Source organism: Linepithema humile, chromosome 6 (assembly GCF_040581485.1).
Source record: "Linepithema humile isolate Giens D197 chromosome 6, Lhum_UNIL_v1.0, whole genome shotgun sequence".
Classification (NCBI taxonomy): domain Eukaryota; kingdom Metazoa; phylum Arthropoda; class Insecta; order Hymenoptera; family Formicidae; genus Linepithema; species Linepithema humile.
Genome location: NC_090133.1, coordinates 26797868 through 26816044, shown reverse-complemented (window position 1 = coordinate 26816044; position 18177 = coordinate 26797868). Strand labels below are relative to the sequence as shown.

At 43.0% G+C, this 18177-nt stretch overlaps 3 protein-coding genes across 5 annotated transcripts in view; 1 reads left to right on the top strand and 2 right to left on the bottom strand.

Annotated features, from left to right (window-relative positions):
- Positions 1–95: 95 nt before the first annotated feature.
- LOC105671374 (centrosomal protein of 162 kDa) lies at positions 96–6492 on the top strand. Of its 2 annotated transcripts, none has more exons than XM_067356549.1 (6): positions 96–312; positions 457–738; positions 853–952; positions 1044–4591; positions 4752–4913; positions 4981–6492. In XM_067356549.1, exons 1-6 carry the CDS (start codon positions 274–276, stop codon positions 5203–5205), a joined length of 4356 nt encoding a protein of 1451 aa, XP_067212650.1. In that variant the 5' UTR covers positions 96–273; the 3' UTR covers positions 5206–6492. The 2 variants fall into 2 exon arrangements, with proteins under 2 accessions (XP_067212650.1, XP_012220914.2); XM_012365491.2 differs by having other exon boundaries at positions 1044–4603.
- Positions 6493–6711: 219 nt separating this feature from the next.
- Positions 6712–11479, bottom strand: LOC105671376 (trichohyalin). 2 transcript variants are annotated; one of them, XM_067356557.1, is made up of 4 exons: positions 11336–11479; positions 10863–11027; positions 7190–10678; positions 6712–6987 (listed from the first exon to the last, which is right to left on the bottom strand). In XM_067356557.1, the coding sequence occupies exons 2-4, from the start codon at positions 11024–11026 to the stop codon at positions 6948–6950; spliced, it is 3693 nt and encodes a 1230-aa protein (XP_067212658.1). In that variant the 5' UTR covers position 11027; positions 11336–11479; the 3' UTR covers positions 6712–6947. The 2 variants fall into 2 exon arrangements, with proteins under 2 accessions (XP_067212658.1, XP_067212657.1); XM_067356556.1 differs by having other exon boundaries at positions 6712–6990; positions 11336–11478.
- A 563-nt stretch (positions 11480–12042) lies between these two features.
- Positions 12043–18177, bottom strand: part of LOC105671375 (MOXD1 homolog 1) — a 31416-nt gene continuing 25281 nt past the window's right edge. The window contains exons 6-14 of the mRNA XM_012365492.2: positions 16931–17083; positions 15869–16039; positions 15497–15589; positions 14901–15087; positions 14396–14661; positions 13758–14170; positions 13397–13581; positions 13121–13251; positions 12043–12962 (exon numbers count right to left, since the gene is read on the bottom strand). Coding sequence (XP_012220915.1) covers positions 12804–12962; positions 13121–13251; positions 13397–13581; positions 13758–14170; positions 14396–14661; positions 14901–15087; positions 15497–15589; positions 15869–16039; positions 16931–17083 — 1758 coding nt within the window. The 3' untranslated portion in view covers positions 12043–12803. The remainder of the gene's footprint in view (positions 12963–13120; positions 13252–13396; positions 13582–13757; positions 14171–14395; positions 14662–14900; positions 15088–15496; positions 15590–15868; positions 16040–16930; positions 17084–18177) is intronic.

Sequence of the window (18177 nt, the reverse complement as noted above, 5' to 3'; positions counted from 1 at the left end):
TTTCTATTCCTAATATTTTCTCTATTGAGCGCAGGATCTAAGTGTCAAATCGTAGTCACGTGACCAACGTCAACGCTGCTATCTAGCGTCCCATGAGTTTGTGCTTTTATTCATTACATCTAGTTGTCGCTACGATCGCAAAGTAGCAGCAATCAAACGTAACGGGGGTAACAAACAAACAAAAAGTGTTGCAGGTGTCAAGAAACTTAAATACATGATGACGGATCATAAACAGAGTTTTGACTTTATTTAACTTTGTGACTAAAAAGTGAGATGTCTTCAAGTGCTAGAAAATCACCGCGAATCGAAGATGTGAGTTTCACGTATTATTCATTTGCCAATTCTGTTTGTAACCTAAATCTATTACTAAATTTTTGATGCCATGTTCAAATGTATGTAAAATTTGCTTTTTTACTTAACTGAATAAGAAGTTGTATGTGTTAAATTTGTTTCTAGTTAATTTCTACAGAAGATGATACTTTGGGATCCTCCATAAGCCTGAGTGTTGGAGAGAACTCAATACGCATTAAAGAAAAACCTAAACCTATCAAGGAAACTGAACAATTTTTAATTGACAGAAAGAATTTGCAAGATAAATGGTGGTTGAAGAGGCCTGAAATACATCCAGAGATTTTAAGTGCCAAAAATACAGATACGAAGATGAAGCTGTCTCCTACTTTTACATCGGACGTGAGCTCTTCTATGAAAGAGTTTCTCGAGAAGGAAAAAATGTGCAAAGTAATTAATAAAATTATGAAATGCTATTACATCTTTTTTGCTAAGAAATTTAAAATAGTGTATGTGAATATTTTTATGTATTATTATCTCTAACATGTTACTTAAAATTTTTAGGCGATATCTAAAAGCGAAGGAGAAGTAAAAGACAAAGATGACACTCTATGTGACATACTTGCATCTGCAGCTTTTGATAAATATCCATCAGATTTTGAAAGTAAGTTTTTGCATAGAATATATAATACTGATATAATACTATGTATAATACTGGTCGGTATTTATACTTGCTTTGTTTATGATTCATACAGATGCCACTGATGAAGATATTGGCAGTATATTGGAAGAAATGAGCAAAATTGCTGGTGCTTTAAGTCCTAATTCAGGTGCTGAAGGAATGAAATCTGGTGGTTCCAGCAGGAATCCCACTGAAGAAGAGAAGTCTGTAGAAGAATTGTTAGAAGAAGCTGAGAAACTAGTAAGGAAAAACAGTAATACTCTATCAAAAAGTACATCCAAATCTGACACTCTAGTGCCGGAAAATAATCAGAACGAAAGCCTGAATAGAGTGAGACAGTTGGAGGCTGACATTTTCCAATTAATAGAGGCAGAAGTGCACAAAGAAACAGAAAAAATAAAGAGAAGTCCAAAAAACGAGAAGAAACGGGAAAGCAGTCCTGAAATTATTTATGAGAACTTAAGTAGTTTGAAGCCGCCAAAAACGCTGGAACTCCAAAGGAAAAAGTTTGAGGAACAGAAAGTTGAAATATCGAGTAGTTCCGATTTGGACGATCCGATCGAGAGACATTCCAAGTCCGAGGAATTAAAGAGCGTAAAGAGAATGGAAATGGATAAGGAGAATTTGCAAAAGGAAATCACGGACGTGGACAAAGATTTTTTTGAGGGTTTGCTGAGGAGATCCAAGGAGAAGGCGGAGGGTGGAATGTCCGGGAGTTCCAGTTTTGGGCAGGAGGATTTCTCGCACTTTTTGAAACTGCTTCAAGGACAAAGCGTGGACAAAAAGGAGCCAGAATCAAAAGAATCTAACATGATGTATGATTTCTTTTTGAAATCCACCAACGGCGAAATGTTATCGGCTGCGCAGGGTCAATTAGCGAGTGGCAAGACCCCAGAATTCCCGGAAAAGGAATTTTCCGAAATATTAGAAAAGGAATTATCGACTGCCAGTGATGATCACGAAATTAAAGAGAGTGATTCTAGCGCGAGTGAAGGACAACCTAAATTTAAACGAGAACCTAATCTCCCGTCAGCTGGTCCAATCTTAAAAAATGTCAGCAATGAATCCAAAAAATCTGTATCAAAAGATGTAGAGAGTAATAAAAATATAACCGAGGACAATAAGAAAACGGAGGCTGAATTGTACACAGTGGGATTAACGCCGAGGTTGGAATTATTCGCGGATGCAATACCTAAACTTATGGCCGAAAAGTTGAGTGAAAGTGTCGTGAAGGAAAACGCGGAGAACGCAGATACGGCGCACAAAGAGTCTCCGTGTTCAGAAGTGAAGCTTGAAGCGAAGTTGGACAATTTACACTCGGCTAAAAGCCTGAAGACTTCTCAAACGAATAATCAAGAAGCGTCTGGTTATGATGTATTGGACAAACCGGCAGAAGCGCCTAAAACCGATCGTGTTGTTAGTGCGCCAAACAACAAACAATTGAAAAAAGAGATAAGATTTTGCAAGTCTAAGAGTTACGATCAAATATGCCAGCCTCCGTTGAAAGCCTCCCTCGAAAATGTCAGAATCAACAAAGCATTGGATGTCTTCAAGAAACCTATGAACTCGGGCTTCAGAAAACCATCGATGGTAAAACCGAAAGCGCAGCCATCCCGACCGATTCCCAAAGCCGCGCCGAAGCCTAATGCATTGCCGAAATCAAGACTGGACCCCGTCAAAACTGGTTCCACATCCAGCTTGCCAGCTGCATGCACGAAAGGATCTCAGTTGAAGTCGCCCGACAGTTACAGGAAGAATTTAATGGCCGGCGGGGACTCAAAGCAGAATACAGTAAAGCGTGATTGGGAGATGATGTGTCGCGAGGAAAGACACAAGAATGCGCTCTTGAAGCAACAGTTGGAAGCCGAGGCAAAGCTGTACAGGAGTCAAATCGACGACATGCGCGCGTCCTTCGAGGGAGAATTGTTCGCCCTGAAGAAGCAGAATATAATTTTAAAGGCGAGAGTCGACGAGCTGTCTTTAAATGAGAGGCGCGTAGAAATTCCCGCCAAAAACGACATGAAGGTTGCTCTTTTAGAGCAGGAACTGGAGAAGCAAGAAAACTTGATTCGCGCTTACGAGACTGAAAACAAGAAGCTGATGCAAGACACAAAACGCATGCAGGAGGAACTGAAGACTATACAATCTAAGCAAAAGAGCACAGTGTCGGAGGCGAATGATATGCAACGGCTCGCCGATCGCGTGAAGGATCTTCAGGAAGAGACGCTGAAGCTGAACCTCGAAGTATCAGAGCTGAGAGAAAAGAATGCCGATTGTCTGCTGAAAAACGACGACCTGACGCAACAGAACAGCTTGCTCACGGACGAATTGGAGATGTTCAAGGATCAGCTGAGGGCAAAGAATAACTTTATCACGGATCGATTGCACGCGATGACCACCGCGGAGCTCGATTTGAAGAAGCAGATAGAGGATCTGTCTATTAAGTTGAGCTCGAAGATGGAGCACTTGCGAATGACAAAGCAGGACCTGGATAAGCTTCAGCAGAACATGCTGCCGTTGGAGAAAGAATTGTTAGCGCTCAGAGTCAAGGAAGAAAACCTCTTGGAGAAACTGCAGGTAAGCAAGAGCCACACCGAGCGTGAAAAGCTACTGACTCAGAAGCTGAAGGATCAAGTTATCCTGGACAATAAGAAAATCCTGGATCTGAACAGACAGGTGCGCGAGCTTGAGCGCATATTGAAGAGGAAGAACCCAGATTCCGTTTCGGCTCTCATATTAACCGCCAACTCGGAGCACGAGAAGATCGGCACCGAGAAGGTGAAGCTTCTGGAGGAGAGAATAGCGAGCCTCGAGAAGGAGATCAAAGCCAAAGAGGACATCGCGCAGCAGGATCTGATCGAGCTGCAGAAGAAATTCTCCGACATGAGGGAGAAGTACGCAGCGCGCGTGGCGGAGCTGGAAACGAAATTGACGGAAGCGACCGCAAAAGAACGTAAGCTATACAGCGACATGTTTACGCAGACGACGGTGAAGTACGTCGAGAGCAAAGGTGTGGAGACTAATAAAAGGGACGACAAGGCGTTCGCCGTGGAAGATAAGAAGGATCCGAAAGCGGCGAAGGCCGGCCCAAAGTCTCAGAATTCGAAGGAAGACGCGCATCTCATCGCCACTATACGTGGTCTGAAGCTGGAAATCACGAACAAGGACAAAGCAATCTCGAAAATAACCAAGGAGTTCCAGGAGCTCCAGAAGACGAACAGGAGACTGCAGAAGGAGCGGGAGAAGCTGCTGAACGATCGCAGGAGCTTCCGGAGCATGGACTTCGACAGGGCGTTCCGGGGAGCGAGGAACGGCGAGGGGAACGATCAGAACTCGAACGTCTATCAAAATGGGCACATTGCCGACTCGCAGCGGTTGTCCTCGTCGACGCCGAAGTTGTACGATCCGCTGCAGTTCACGGAGAACGGCAAGAACGGAGCCATTAAGAAACTTACCAACGAGAACGACATCCTGAAAGAGGAGCTGAGCAAGATCAACAAGGATTTCATGGCGCTGAAGAGCAAGAGGTTGCACGACTTGAATCTCTTGCAGGAGGAACACGAGCGGGAGATTGCCACGCTCGTGAAAGAGTACAGCGTCAAGTTCGGAGATTCTAAAGTGGTAAAGTTGCAGGTTTGTAAGCGCTCGCTTGTTTCTTGTCTTATTTGTTTTTTTTTCGCGGCGTAAAATTCCGAGTGGAACAAATCTTCGCTTTGCTTATATCGCTCTCTCGCGCGACTGGAAATTTTGAACGTGAAATATCATTTGCAATATTTTACAGGGGCAGATTAATACTCAGGGAGCAGTCATATCACACTTGAAGGAGCAGATCGAGAAGTTCAGGGACTACAAGGAGCAGGTGATCGTGCTGAAGGCCGAGAGAGATCACTTGGAGCACAAAGTGAAGACGCTGAGCGAGAAAGTAAAATACTTATCGACGCCGGTACGTAAAAAAAGTTATTCTAACCCTTGAAACGACACTCACAGCACGGGGCGTATTTCTATTTCAGGGAACGGAACAGTTGCAGTTACTGCAGGACAAAATCACAATCCTGCAGCAACGGCACGAGAGCAGGGAGATGACTCTGCAAACGTTGGTCCGCGACTTGCTGAGGAATCGCACGCAGTGCAGGGACTGCAAGAACGAGAAGGGCAAAAATCGGCAGCTCTGCTACTTCCGGCAGGAGCTCGACCATATTCTAGGAATGCTGCAGGAGATCGCTAACGTCGATTGATATCGCTGAATCGCGAGCTCGCCTCTAAATAACCGAGTTGCGCGTCTGATGGTTCGTTATCGAATCTTGTGATAACTTTTACAGAAGTAAATACTTATCAGCGCCGGTAGTTGAAAAGCGATCATAACTTTTAAAGCGTCGCGCACTCGCGATGTAACTTAAATAATTTGAAAGAGGCATTAGGTACTTTAGGTATCGAAGTATAGGTGCGTAAAAGTGCGTTTGTCCGCGAAATGCTCAGCCAAAATGTGTAGTCGAAACTTCCGTCGACTCTTCCAGAATTGGCGAAGAATGTTATTATTATAACGCAACACTTTTTTCTTGCGTCCGTGACACCGTTCGTTCCGCGAGCTCGTCTGTCGCAGCATCGACTTCGCGAACGTCTCGGTGGACTCGGATCACTGCCAAAGAAAGAAACACGATGACGAACGAACGTATGATTGAATTAATTTTTTTCCGATCTCTCTTCGTCGCCGATTTTCTTGCCAGACGCGTGCAATGTCTTGGAGCACTGCCCGCTATTAGCGTAATTATTTTATTGGATTAAGAATCAACTTTTTAAAGAATAACGAATGTGGAGTGTTCGAAATGTATTTTTTTATTTATTTATTTATTTATGATTCTCGCAATTAAATTGCACAGCTGCTTGCAGCTTTTTTCCTATTCGATGTTGTCGCAGCTCGTTTCGTTTTTTTGTATAACTGCATAGCACGATAACTTTGAAGAGGGGAGGGAAAGAAAGTAGGCGGATAGAAGTATCTTTATAAGAATTTCTTCCAAAGTTTAAAAACAATCTCTAGTTTTTTACAGATAATTTTTCGGAACTTTGCTGTACATAGGCGTTACGAGATAAGCCGCTGTATTTATTTCGGATAATAATATGCGTCGGTTTATTCGCGATCAACGAAGCCGGGCGCGTCTGCTCGACTATATCATGTGTAATCGTATTATATAAGCAATCTAGTTTATTACTATTGTTGCCAAGCCTAGCTGGTGGTTTAATGATCTCAGCAAGATGTAGCGAATTCCATGTCTGTAACGCGTTCGTATTAAACGCATGCACGTCGCACAAATCGACGCGGCCGAAGCTTAAGGGCGAATAATCAACAAAGTAGAATTACGCCTATCTTTCATATCTTAAATGCAAGGTCTTTTTAAGATAATCACCTTTTTGAGACTCGGCCACGTCGAGACACAATCGCATCCTTTTTCTAAATAGATTTAAGCTCGACACACGATGTACAAAGTCCAAGATTATAACTTTAATAAATTTCATCTTTTCGTCGACGGATCGATATTTTTCCCAGCGACGGTATTGCGCGCGAAAAAGTTGCTTGAAATTTATCATCATATCATTAATATCATTAATTAATAATTCCGAATAGTTGTCAAGTAAAATAAAATTTGAGAAACATTATACAACGAAGATTAGTTGTTTAATTTTGAGATAAAATAAATGATTATTGACAGAGAAAGGTTCCTGGTCGAAAAATTGATTCCAGCCGGTTTAACTACGACTCTTCAACTATTTATTACACATAAAATATATTCTCTTAGGTACACGAACACATCTACAGGATATATGAGCTGTACATTAATATACATTCTGAGTATTTTTGGGTACATTACATACATTGCAACGCAAGTTTTTAATTCATAAAATGATAAGATCGACAAAAGCGGGTTAATAGAGAGTAGCGGACTTCAATGCCGGTTTTCGATAGCCAAATTGTCTCTTCATTTTACCAGACTATAAAACGCTGCATTTGCTGCATTATGTTGCTGCTGAAAAAATATTACATAATACATGTTAGGAGTTTTTAATTTTTTATTTTTATATATCGCTTAAATTATTCTGCTATCAATGAAGAGAATTCATCTAAATCTTTATTTTGGGAATTTAATCTTTTTGTAGCTTAAGTTTATTTATTATTTTATTTTTCTACGTTTCCAAATACTTTGTAATAATATTTTTATGTCTTACCTCATAAAAGATTTTTTTCCTTTATAAAGAGACAGCCCGTAAACGGTACAAAGTGCCAGGATGAAAGCTTGTTTCATAAAGTCGTATGATCCAGGATACTTGAGAAGTTCATAGTTCATCATCAACTCGGGAACGATCTTTGCCTTGATTTCTACATTCCTATGGACGCGTGCGTCCTGCAAATTTCGTTCTCGTTTGGCGGACAATCGATCATTGTCTGCGATTCTGAAAAGCATTCTTTCAGTAGATCGTCTTCGTTGTTCGCGGTTTTCTTCAGGAGCATCAGAAGCTCTGACTATTCGACGAAGAGAAGCGAGTCTCGATGGATCCTGATTCTGATTTGCCGATCTTTGTCGCAAATGTCTGACAGATTCTTTCTCAGGGATTTCGGCAAGTCGGTTCTCGACTAATCGAGCCACTCGACGCTCTAGGCTTCTAATCTGAAGATTGCGTCGCGCATCCGACCGCCTTTCGGAAGAACGAAGGACTCGATTTTCAAAAGCTGCTGCTTTGGAGTCCGTCCTGTGCTGCATCATTCGCAGCGATTGTCGCAATTCCGTGTCTCGCTCCAGACGCCGATCCTGCGTTCTGGATTCTTCGCGTGATTTCAAGCTGATGTCAATTCTTCGCGAATCAAGTCGCGTCGGATCCAAAGCAATTCGACGCTCTACAACTCGCCTTTCTAGCGTTCTTCCAGACATTCGTCGTTCAGGCTCGCGAGATTGAAGAACCCTTCGTTCTTCGCGAGATCGTGAATCTCGAGCAGATCGTTTCTCCAGAATCCTTTCGCGAGAAACTCGCAACTCTGGGCTTCGTTCCAGACGTCGATCCTGCATCCTAGATTCTTCACGCGACCTCGAGTTAACGTTGATCCTTCGCGAATCAAGTCGTGCCGAATCCAAAGCAATTCGACGCTCTAAAACTCGTCTTTCCAATGTTCTTTCAGACACTCGTCGTTCAGGCTCGCGAGATTGAAGAACCCTTCGTTCTTCGCGAGATCGTGAATCTCGAGCAGATCGTTTCTCCAGAATCCTTTCGCGAGAAACTCGCAACTCTGGGCTTCGTTCTAGACGTCGATCCTGCATCCTAGATTCTTCACGCGATCTCGAGTTAACGTCGATCCTTCGCGAATCAAGTCGTGCCGAATCTAAAGCAATTCGACGCTCTAAAACTCGTCTTTCCAATGTTCTTTCAGACACTCGTCGTTCAGGCTCACGAGATTGAAGAACCCTTCGTTCTTCGCGAGATCGTGAATCCCGAGCAGATCGTTTTTCCAGAATCCTTTCGCGAGAAACTCGCAACTCTGGGCTTCGTTCTAGACGTCGATCCTGCATCCTAGATTCTTCGCGTGATTTCAAGTTAACGTCGATCCTCCGCGAATCAAGTCGTGCCGAATCCAAAGCAATTCGACGCTCTAAAACTTGCCTTTCTAGGGTTCTTCCAGACATTCGTCGTTCAGGCTCGCGAGATTGAAGAACCCTTCGTTCTTCGCGAGATCGTGAATCTCGAGCAGATCGTTTTTCCAGAATCCTTTCGCGAGAAACTCGCAACTCTGGGCTTCGTTCTAGACGTCGATCCTGCATCCTAGATTCTTCGCGTGATTTCAAGTTAACGTCGATCCTCCGCGAATCAAGTCGTGCCGAATCCAAAGCAATTTGACGCTCTACAATTCGCCTTTCTAGGGTTCTTCCAGACATTCGTCGTTCAGGCTCGCGAGATTGAAGAACCCTTCGTTCTTCGCGAGATCGTGAATCCCGAGCAGATCGTTTTTCCAGAATCCTTTCGCGAGAAACTCGCAACTCTGGGCTTCGTTCTAGACGTCGATCCTGTATCCTAGATTCTTCGCGTGATTTCGAGCTGGCATCGATTCTTCGCGAATCAAGTCGTGCCGAATCCAAAGCAATTCGACGCTCTAAAACTCGTCTTTCCAATGTTCTCTCAAACATTCGTCGTTCCGTTTCACGAGATTGCTGAAAAACTCTTCGTCCTTCGTGAGATCGTTGTAAGCGACTCGTCCGTTCTCGTCGCTCCGCAGACAAATCTCGTCGTTCCGTCGATGAATCTCTAGAATCCCTGACTCTTGCGAGTCCCTGTCGGTCCACGGAATTGCGATTCGCCGAACGAGAGTATCGGGCGAGTCTATCTCTTTGCTCTCGATTCGCGATATTTTCGAAACCGTGACGCGATTCTGCTAAAGTGGCTCTAGAATCGTCGCTGAATTCTGTGTTTCCACGTGAATCGCGTCGGCTCACGATTCTTTGCGAACGGTTGATTCTTTCTCGACGTGAGTCCTCGGGTGAAACTCGCGATGCCACTCGATCGAGGGACCTTCGATCAACAAGACGACTCTCAGCCTTTCGGCGCTCAGCCTGATTAATTTCGCGACGTTCAGCAGATCGAGTCAAGAATCTTCGTTCGGAGGACAATCGGCGCTCGTCGGATCTTTCGATGCCGGATTCAAGCGACCTAACTCGTTTGACCGATGTTTCGCGGCCGAGAGCGTTTAGACGTTCCGTTGATCGGCGATCGGTGGACTTAATCAGATTTTCACGAGAATCCCTGGTAACAACCGAAGATCGAGACTTCCGTTCTTGATTCGCGACGCGATCGAGAAGAGCGCGACGGTTCTCCTGACTTCGCTCTCGATTTCGGCGATCCAAATTATTGTTACGATCGACGTCCCCTCGGGCAAGCCTCGCCGAACGTTCCAAAAGATGTTTGCGGTCCTCGCGACTCGATCGTTCCGCATCCCGATTTTCAATCGCACGTCGCTCGACAGATCTACGCTCGCGCGTCTCGATTCGACGATCCGCACGACTTCGCGCCAAATCTCGGTGCTCGCGACGGTCCGCTAGAAATTCGCGCGATTCTTGCCGATTGCCTTCGCTCAGCATTCGTCGCTCCGTCGAGAGCGACCTACGATCGCGATGATCGTTCATGCGGCGCTGAAGATTCAGAGAGTTTCGCCGGTCGATGCTATTTTGCCGACGCGCGTTTTCATTGAGTTCGCGCCGTTCCGTGGATCGACGATCTTCAAATCGCGAGTTTGCACGATCGGCCAGACGACGTTCGACGCTTAGCGATCTCTGTTCGACAGAACGACGATCGGTTGCTCGGCTGATCAGATCCCGCGTTCGAGAAAGGCGAGTAGCGGGATCGAACGAGTTTCTGGTATTGCGGGCTTGCGTGATTGTCCTAAATCGGGAGTCGTCTCGAAGTCGATTGATGGATTCGTCGGAAAGACGTGTTCTCGACAGTCTGTCGGTTGTCCTTCGATCGCGGTTTTCAGACGATCGTTCTCTGATCTCCTGTGAACCTGTTCTGGACAGGCGATCGAGACTGAGCGATCGAGAGAGTATCGATCTTCGAGATGATATTCTGGATCCCGATACTTCTGTCTGTAGATTGTCAATTGATTTTGCAGGTTTTTCGGTAATCAGACACGAAGGCATGTTGGTGAAAGGATTCAAGTTTGGACAGGCGTCTACCCTGAAAAGAATGCCGTTTTTGAAAGGAGATGCGCTTTACAGAAGCAAGAATGATTTTAATTTAATGCAGATTGTATAATTTAAAATCTGTGATGCAGTTTAATATCTAAGATAAAATCATGAAATATTCTTTACATTATTGAAATTATTTGAATAATTGTAAAAAGTAATAATTTGATTCGTACTCATGGGGAGCTCGATGCGTGAGTTCGGGTCCTGCGAGGCTGCCGGAGTGTCCTTCCCTATCCCTGGATACCAGTCCCAGCGTCAGGCACATCAGGGACACTATCAGGAGCCCGATGTACTGCCAGGATCGTACGGGCAATACTACGTGGCGTGTACGCCGCATCCTGTCGCAAAATTTCATGTAAATTCAAGCTATTGTAATAATTAAAAAGCGCTCGATAGGCGCCTTTCAAGTTTCCAATCGCGTCTAAAAATCTTATTTAATCGTAAAAAATGCGAAATGTTTTAGAAATGTTATGTGTGATCAAATAATTTTTTTTTTATAAAAAACACTTTCTGTTATATATTTTATTTTTCATTTAGGAATATTTCATTTCAAAATTTACTTCTATCTCGAAGCAAAATATATAGTATAAAGTTTTATCACGTTCTAGAATATTTTAAAGTTTCGCGACGATAAAAAGAGTCATACCTGAAGAACTAGAGACTGACGTGATCAAGTTCTCGAATGTGTTTCCAAGGGCTGAAAGGGCTCTCAAAGTCGTCGCGAGAAGTGCTCTCCCTCGGTGCTCCGGAGAGCTGCTGACACCGAACGTCCCGAGGGAGCGGCTTTTATACCCGCTTTGTAACTCGATAGAAGTGCAATTCATTGCTTATCAGCAGCGACCACATGGTGCCCCATATACTAGCGGGACAAAATCGCCATGAGCAGAGTGTGGGCGAGCAATGTTGCGCGCGGAAAGATTGGAAAACCGCGACGCGGCTATCCAGCCGGCTAACCAGCCGGAAAATTGCGAACCGGGTTACTCATGAAGTGGCGGTCGCTCGTGTTGCGTAGGTGTCCTTTCAAACCGCGTTGAAGTTCAATTCCAAAGGATCTGGATCGCTTCCGAATAAATTTGTCGAGCAAAATCCATTTCAAGATAATTTCGATTAGATAGAAATATTGAATCTGCTATAAATTGACGTAGTTTCTGCGATTCTCTTATTATTTTTCGAAGTAAAGCAAAATTTGAAACTATGTTACTTAATATAAATTATTTTACTAACTTCAAGTAAAAAATAAAAGCTACATACGGCGTTAAACGTCCAATTTTTCACGAACGTATTTTACACAGAGATGAATATAACGTTTTCAAATTTATAGAATGATGAGTAATGACGAAGAGTGTAGCCGTCTGCAATTTACATATCTGTTGATATATTTTATTATATAAATCTAAATAATTTTTATAAATGTCTGAGTCATATAATAACAAATTTCTTTTACATTTATTTTTTACAAAACGCGCATTACAAAATACTAACGGCAAGTATACTGTGCACATCTTATAAATACGTATTATTAATAATCATGTATTTACATTTATATTATATTATAGATTTCTATATTTATATATACTATATATTGTATGTGCCCGCTGTCGGCGAATATTTTTCGCAAACTTTGTTGTCTCTTTACGAATCTTTACAGAATCTCTTTACAGAATCTTACGTAGAGACATCGTAATAGATAATCTCACGTTCACGCCGGCGTAAAATTACGTAAATTTATTTTTTAATATGAACACATAAAATTATATATCTCAAAATTATATCTCATATTTGTCATATTTAATATAGTAATTAATGATTAATGATAATAACCTAAACGTGCGATTACTTAATATATGAACTATCCTGACCCACTGATGGGCCAAGCCGGCGTGAATGTGTTAAAGATTTTTTGCTCTATTCGGCCTATCGCGGGATTCAGTCGCTGTAAGGTGGGATTGCTTAAATTAATAAATTAAACGGGATTGTCTGGTAAATTAAAAAATGTACAGTCGTGACGTAAACTCTACATCGTAGAGAACCGTTTGTCGTATTCACGGGATTTGCAGTGCGCATTCGCCATGCAACGTTAAGTACTAACTGTTACTGACTATTTTCGGTCTCGCTTAGATCATAAAGATTAAAACTATGAAGATATTGACCAGGTTTATCACGAGAGAACGAGGAACTCCGGAGGTGGCAGACGTAATCTTCAGCTCGCTGCAGATTGTGTCGTTCGCCTTCGGTAGTGCTGTGTAATTCGGAAAATTCAGAACTGTTGGCGACTGAAAAAATGTAAAGAAAAATTTAAAAATAATGGCATCAGTTAAATAAATAATAAATTTAATAAATGCTATTAAAATTGTTTTTCGAATATTTTTTTAATGCAATTGTGGTTTAAATTTTAATTGAGAATAAGTTCTTTAACTGCAAGAAATCTTACCATATAATATTCGTAATCTTTTCTTTTGCAGAATGTCATGTGCTTGCCGTGATAAAGAATATTTTCTATTGCTTTCGCGAGCAATTCATCCGTCCATGGCATAGTTATCATATGATCAGCCATAGTTCGTCCTGGAAATTAAAAAAAAAATGTTAGTAAACTGTTCAAAATATTCTCCATTGTGTATAAAATATTTTTAAATTTTACATAAATATTTTAAAGAGGCAAAATTTTTATCATTATTTTGATATTTATACATATAATTATTATCATTACCTCGGAATTCTTCAGGGTTTTGAATAATGAGCTGCGTGAAGACATTCGGTTCATTATTGTTTGTGTAATCTCTCATCGTTTCTAACACAGATTGAGCCTCTTTGAAAACGTCCGCATTGTCCTCCTCGTCTATTGATTTCGGAGAAGTGCTAAGTTGATTGATCGAAGACGAAATGTAATCATCCCTAGAAATTTTAATGTAAAAAAATATGAAAATTATATTTTAAAACATGAAAACAATATTTCTTGAATTTGGATAAATGAATATTTGCGAATAGTTCGTGAATCAAATTAAGATCTTTTAGAATCGATAATCAAAGATTGAGTCTGGATACATTTTAAAAATATTATTCAAACTCACTTCAGAAACAGCTTTTTCACGGACTCCATCGTCATCCCCTTGAAACTGACCACGCCTAATGTTTTAAAGAGGTCTTCGACAGGTGTTAGACTGTAGCAGGAGACGAGATGCGTCGTCGGATAATACATGACGAACGCCAGGCACATCTCCTCGGAAGCCGCCCAACCACCCAGCGTCGGTTTCGTTCTGTTCAAAGTGCCGTAAACGCATTCTGTAACGAGCTCGTCGCCAGGCAGCACGTTTACTTCCTTCTGCAGCACGTGAGACAGCTGGTAATTAAAGTCGAAGTGATTGTCCTGGACTATCCTCGGCAATTCCTTTCCTTGTCGAATGTGTTTCAAGTTGAGCCGACGACCGGCCAAGTGCGAATGCAACACGACGGACACGACATTGATGCCTTTCTCGGGCAACGACTGGAACAAAATTGGAAGTTAATTTTATTTGACATGCGTATTTTACATTTTTACTTTATGCTTGTAATTATTGATGTAAACAATTCTTGTGTATATTGCAACAAAAATATTGAAATATAACAATTTTAAAGAATGTCGAAAGTTATGTTAATGTTTTTAGAGAAATATTTTTTTAATTTTTCTAATTCAATATTTTATTTTTTGCATGTAAATGATTGCAATTACCGCGTTGGTGCAGTGTGAAGCGCAATATCCGGCTGTGGCGTACTCCTTCTGCTGCGGGGGCACCAGATGAAGAGGGGTCACCGCCATGCCGGTAAAAAAGATGCCGGCTTCATTAGAACGAAGCCTCGGACTCAAGTAAAGTCTTACGCCGCTCTGATCGATTACCTTCCTCAGGCCTGGATTATTGTAATGGACTTCCAGCATGTAAAACGACTTATTTTTGTGTTCTCCTATCGAGATACCGATGTGCTCGGGCAGCCACTCTCCTGCGGAATTGCGGTAATCAATTTCATTGAACTGTTTATTAAAGAACAAATATTTCAACAATGTAATTTGTTATTCTCGCAATGTTCCTCAACACAGAAGACATCTAAACGATGCAATATTTTTATATTTGTTCTTTGTTGGGATCTAAAATTACGGATGTAAATTATTGGGTTGACGGGATGGCGAATCGATCGATCATCCCGATGTCAACTTTGTCTTCACGCTAAAGACAATTTACCTTTGCTGCCACGAATCCAAGTGAGGACGGGTCTCGTACACAAGTTCCACTCCTTCGGTATCGTTTGGCTGTAGCATTTAGCGCCGGCTAACCTGGTATGCCTCTCGAGGATCGAGTCCGTCGAGCACTCGTACAGGATCATGTGATGGACCAGATCCTCGTTCGCCTTCTCCACGAGCGGCGCGTACTGAAACGCATAAATAATGCATAAGCGCGGAGCGCCGAAAATTGCTTCGTCGCTCGATTATCCAATTTCTCGTAACCCGCCGAGGAACTCCGGGGAGAATTTTTAAAGACGCGTTTAGGCGCTGTCGATCGCAAAGATCGGGCCGGGCGTGAAATTTATGCCGGGATCCTGGGAACGATCGTGATCCTTTCTCCCGCGCGACTCCATTGACAGTCGGCGGGCGTACCGGGTGCGGTGACATCATTCCGGCTCTCTTCTTTATTCTAATGACGCGACGTCCACGATGTCCGGCATGAATGACCGTGATTCGTGAAGAACATACGGATAAGGCCCAACCTTTGCATTCCACAGCGTCAAGAGATTCACTCGAGAAACCTGTTGGCGAGAATTTGCATCGTCGTGTACTCACCCCTATCATGTGGTGTTTTTCGTGCGAGAAAGCCGGGGCGATCTGGAAGATCTTGCACCAGTAAATAGTGTGCTCGTCGCCGGTGATGTTAAACTGCCGAATGAAAATATTATTAAGTTGCAGCACGTCAACGTGCGCTGAATTAACAAAAAAATAAACAGCGAAAGCGATGTGGATTGAATCTAATACAATCGTAAGTAGAACTATTGTTGCTTTTAAGAAGACTGAATAAATTTACTCAGAATTGACATTACTGATAATCTCTTATCTTGTTATTTTATTTTATTATTTGGAAATAGTGAATAAAATAAACCACCGTTAATTTTCTAAAAGATACAGTTTCGTCTTATAGCATATAATTAGAGATTCTACCGGATTGAGCTTCACGTCCCAGTGCAGTGCATTCAGAGTTTCCGGTGGCGAATATGTGGCGGCTGTCTTCAGCCTTAAAATCTTTCCGCCTCGTTTCCTCTCGTGCCATGCCGCCGTGTTTAATTCTGGATCGGTATGATGCATGGCCCATATCACCGTGACGGTGTCCTCCTGAATTCGCGTACAAACAGATTTCACCGTTTAAAGTGACAACAACACACCTCCACAAATATTAATAAATAAATATCATAAGATGTGAGTTTTTTTTTTTATTTTTTGGGGAGAAATTTTATTTTGATAAATGTTATCTCGGGCGAATTATACTGGCATAACTGCAGTTTGGAATCAGATACGTTGATCGGCGGAGGGTTGTGCCGCGGCGAAAGTGGACAGACGGCATGCTAAACGCCTAAATACCGCCGCGGGAATTCAAGCCAGCGGGATCTTCGGGTCTTTTAAAGCCGCGGGGCTTCTCTAAGCCCCGGGCATAAATCGAAAGAGGGGTCCGCGAATTCTACGGAGCCGCGACGGTTGTACAGTAAATCTTCCGGGCCGCCTGTTCTCTTCTTCTCCGGGCCTTCCTAAAGAAACCCCGCCACGGCTGGCACGCCGCAGCGAGATACGCACGGCGGATTTGCTTTCTTTGCACGCGTTTTAATTACAGAGTAGCGGATTAGAGGTCGGAAGGCAATTTGGTGTTGGCGAGGCGCGATAAATTTCCGGCGCTCGCTGCGTTAATGCGAATCGCCGTGGCATCCGAATGGCTCTTTTCCATAACGTATTATTTACAGTATTTGGGATCCGCGTAGTCTGAGGGTCTGAATTTATTTTCGGCTTGGCACCCAAAATACAATCTTAGGGGAAGGCTTTAATTTTAGACGACTCACGCGTTCGACTCCTGGCGCGTAATTCTCAGCAATTTAATGATAATTATTAAACATCGTGTTCATCTTAATTAACTTATATAAATTGATTTTTTCTAATAGGCGTTTTGTTCCTGTGTTATAAATAAATATGAAAATCGGGCTTCGACTGAAATATTATTTTAAACGACGGTCTCACCGAGAGGGGATAATCCTGAGGATCGCACGTCTGCCACTTCCTGACGAATTCTACGGTGGTGTGAGTGGCATTTTGCGATCCGCCACGCACTCGCACGTCCTGAAGCGAGTCAGCATGCGGCGCTGCGTTCATCTCCTTGACACCGTGCATATCCTGAAACACGAAGAGAGGAGAGATGTTAGAATCGTCGGCGGAGGGGTTCAATGTACTTGTCGAAGCAAGGTCCGTGGGCCCCGAAACCTGCTCTCGGCATTGAATTCGAGGGCTTTATCGGGTCAGGCGAACGCCAGGTGTTCGCAGCGAACTGGGACTTCGACCCTTTTTCCCGACGCAATTTGTCTCTCCATCTCTGCCTACTTTCTCTTTTACTTTGCTTAACACCGCGGACGGATACGTCATCCTTTATTACGCCGTAGTTTTTATTCGCGCCGTTTAACGTCTGCCAGCGTACAGTTATATTTCGATCGTCACAATAAAGAGGATGTAGATAGCGTCCCCATAAAATTATTCACGCCGCGATTACACGGAGATTACGCAGAGTGTACTGCGTATGCGTTTTTTTTTTTAACTAACGTGGGATCGATTCTTCTTTAATGAAAATATCACGAGCCATCAAGAGTTTGAAATTATAATTGCAAGCTGTTGAAAAGTTAATCAATTTTTATGTTTTAATATAAATTTGAGACAAAGATATTTGATTGCTGATTAATAGAATAGAGAGGAAATTGATTCAATTTGTCAAAGGACTTTTCGGCATGAAATTACGCAGCGATAGATCCGCGAAATTTTGCGCACGATCGTGAATAATGAACGTGTGCGAAATCACAGCTGGATATTTCCGGCATATATGCGCCCGGCGTTAAGGCATTGCACTTCGAAAAAAGAAGAGAGAAACTATTTCCCAGCTGCCGCGGTAGCGCACGCGAGTTGCCGAAGGGATGCCGTAGGCGTTTGGGTCCGTTGGGCCCCGGTTATGGTGGGTACGCTGACGGTTTGTACGCAGGACGAGACGAGGCGATGAGGCCCCCGAAGGGAAGTCCTCTTCCTGCTCGTAATGAATCCAAATAATTGCCGGAGCCCGTCGTCATGCCCGATGGAGTACCGCATGCCTCGTAACGAGCACGTGGAGAAAGGAAATAGTAATAAGTGCATCTCTCGAAACGGTTGCGAGGAACCGGTGGAAACGGGAAGCGGGACGAGGGATTGCGAGAGAGGGTTGCTCATTAACATGCAAACGGCTCACAAAG

Bases quoted from the DNA above. Each gene is read 5' to 3' on its own strand.
- LOC105671374 (XM_012365491.2), top strand. From the start codon at position 274: ATGTCTTCAAGTGCTAGAAAATCACCGCGAATCGAAGAT. The intron at 313-456 runs GTGAGTTTCACG...ATTTGTTTCTAG, and splicing joins AATCACCGCGAATCGAAGAT to TTAATTTCTACAGAAGATGA. The intron at 4,914-4,980 runs GTACGTAAAAAA...TTTCTATTTCAG, and splicing joins TAAAATACTTATCGACGCCG to GGAACGGAACAGTTGCAGTT.
- LOC105671376 (XM_067356556.1), bottom strand. From the start codon at position 11,026: ATGCGGCGTACACGCCACGTAGTATTGCCCGTACGATCCTGGCAGTAC. The intron at 10,679-10,862 runs GTACGAATCAAA...CATTCTTTTCAG, and splicing joins ACGCATCGAGCTCCCCATGA to GGTAGACGCCTGTCCAAACT. The intron at 6,991-7,189 runs GTAAGACATAAA...ATATTTTTTCAG, and splicing joins GGAAAAAAATCTTTTATGAG to CAGCAACATAATGCAGCAAA.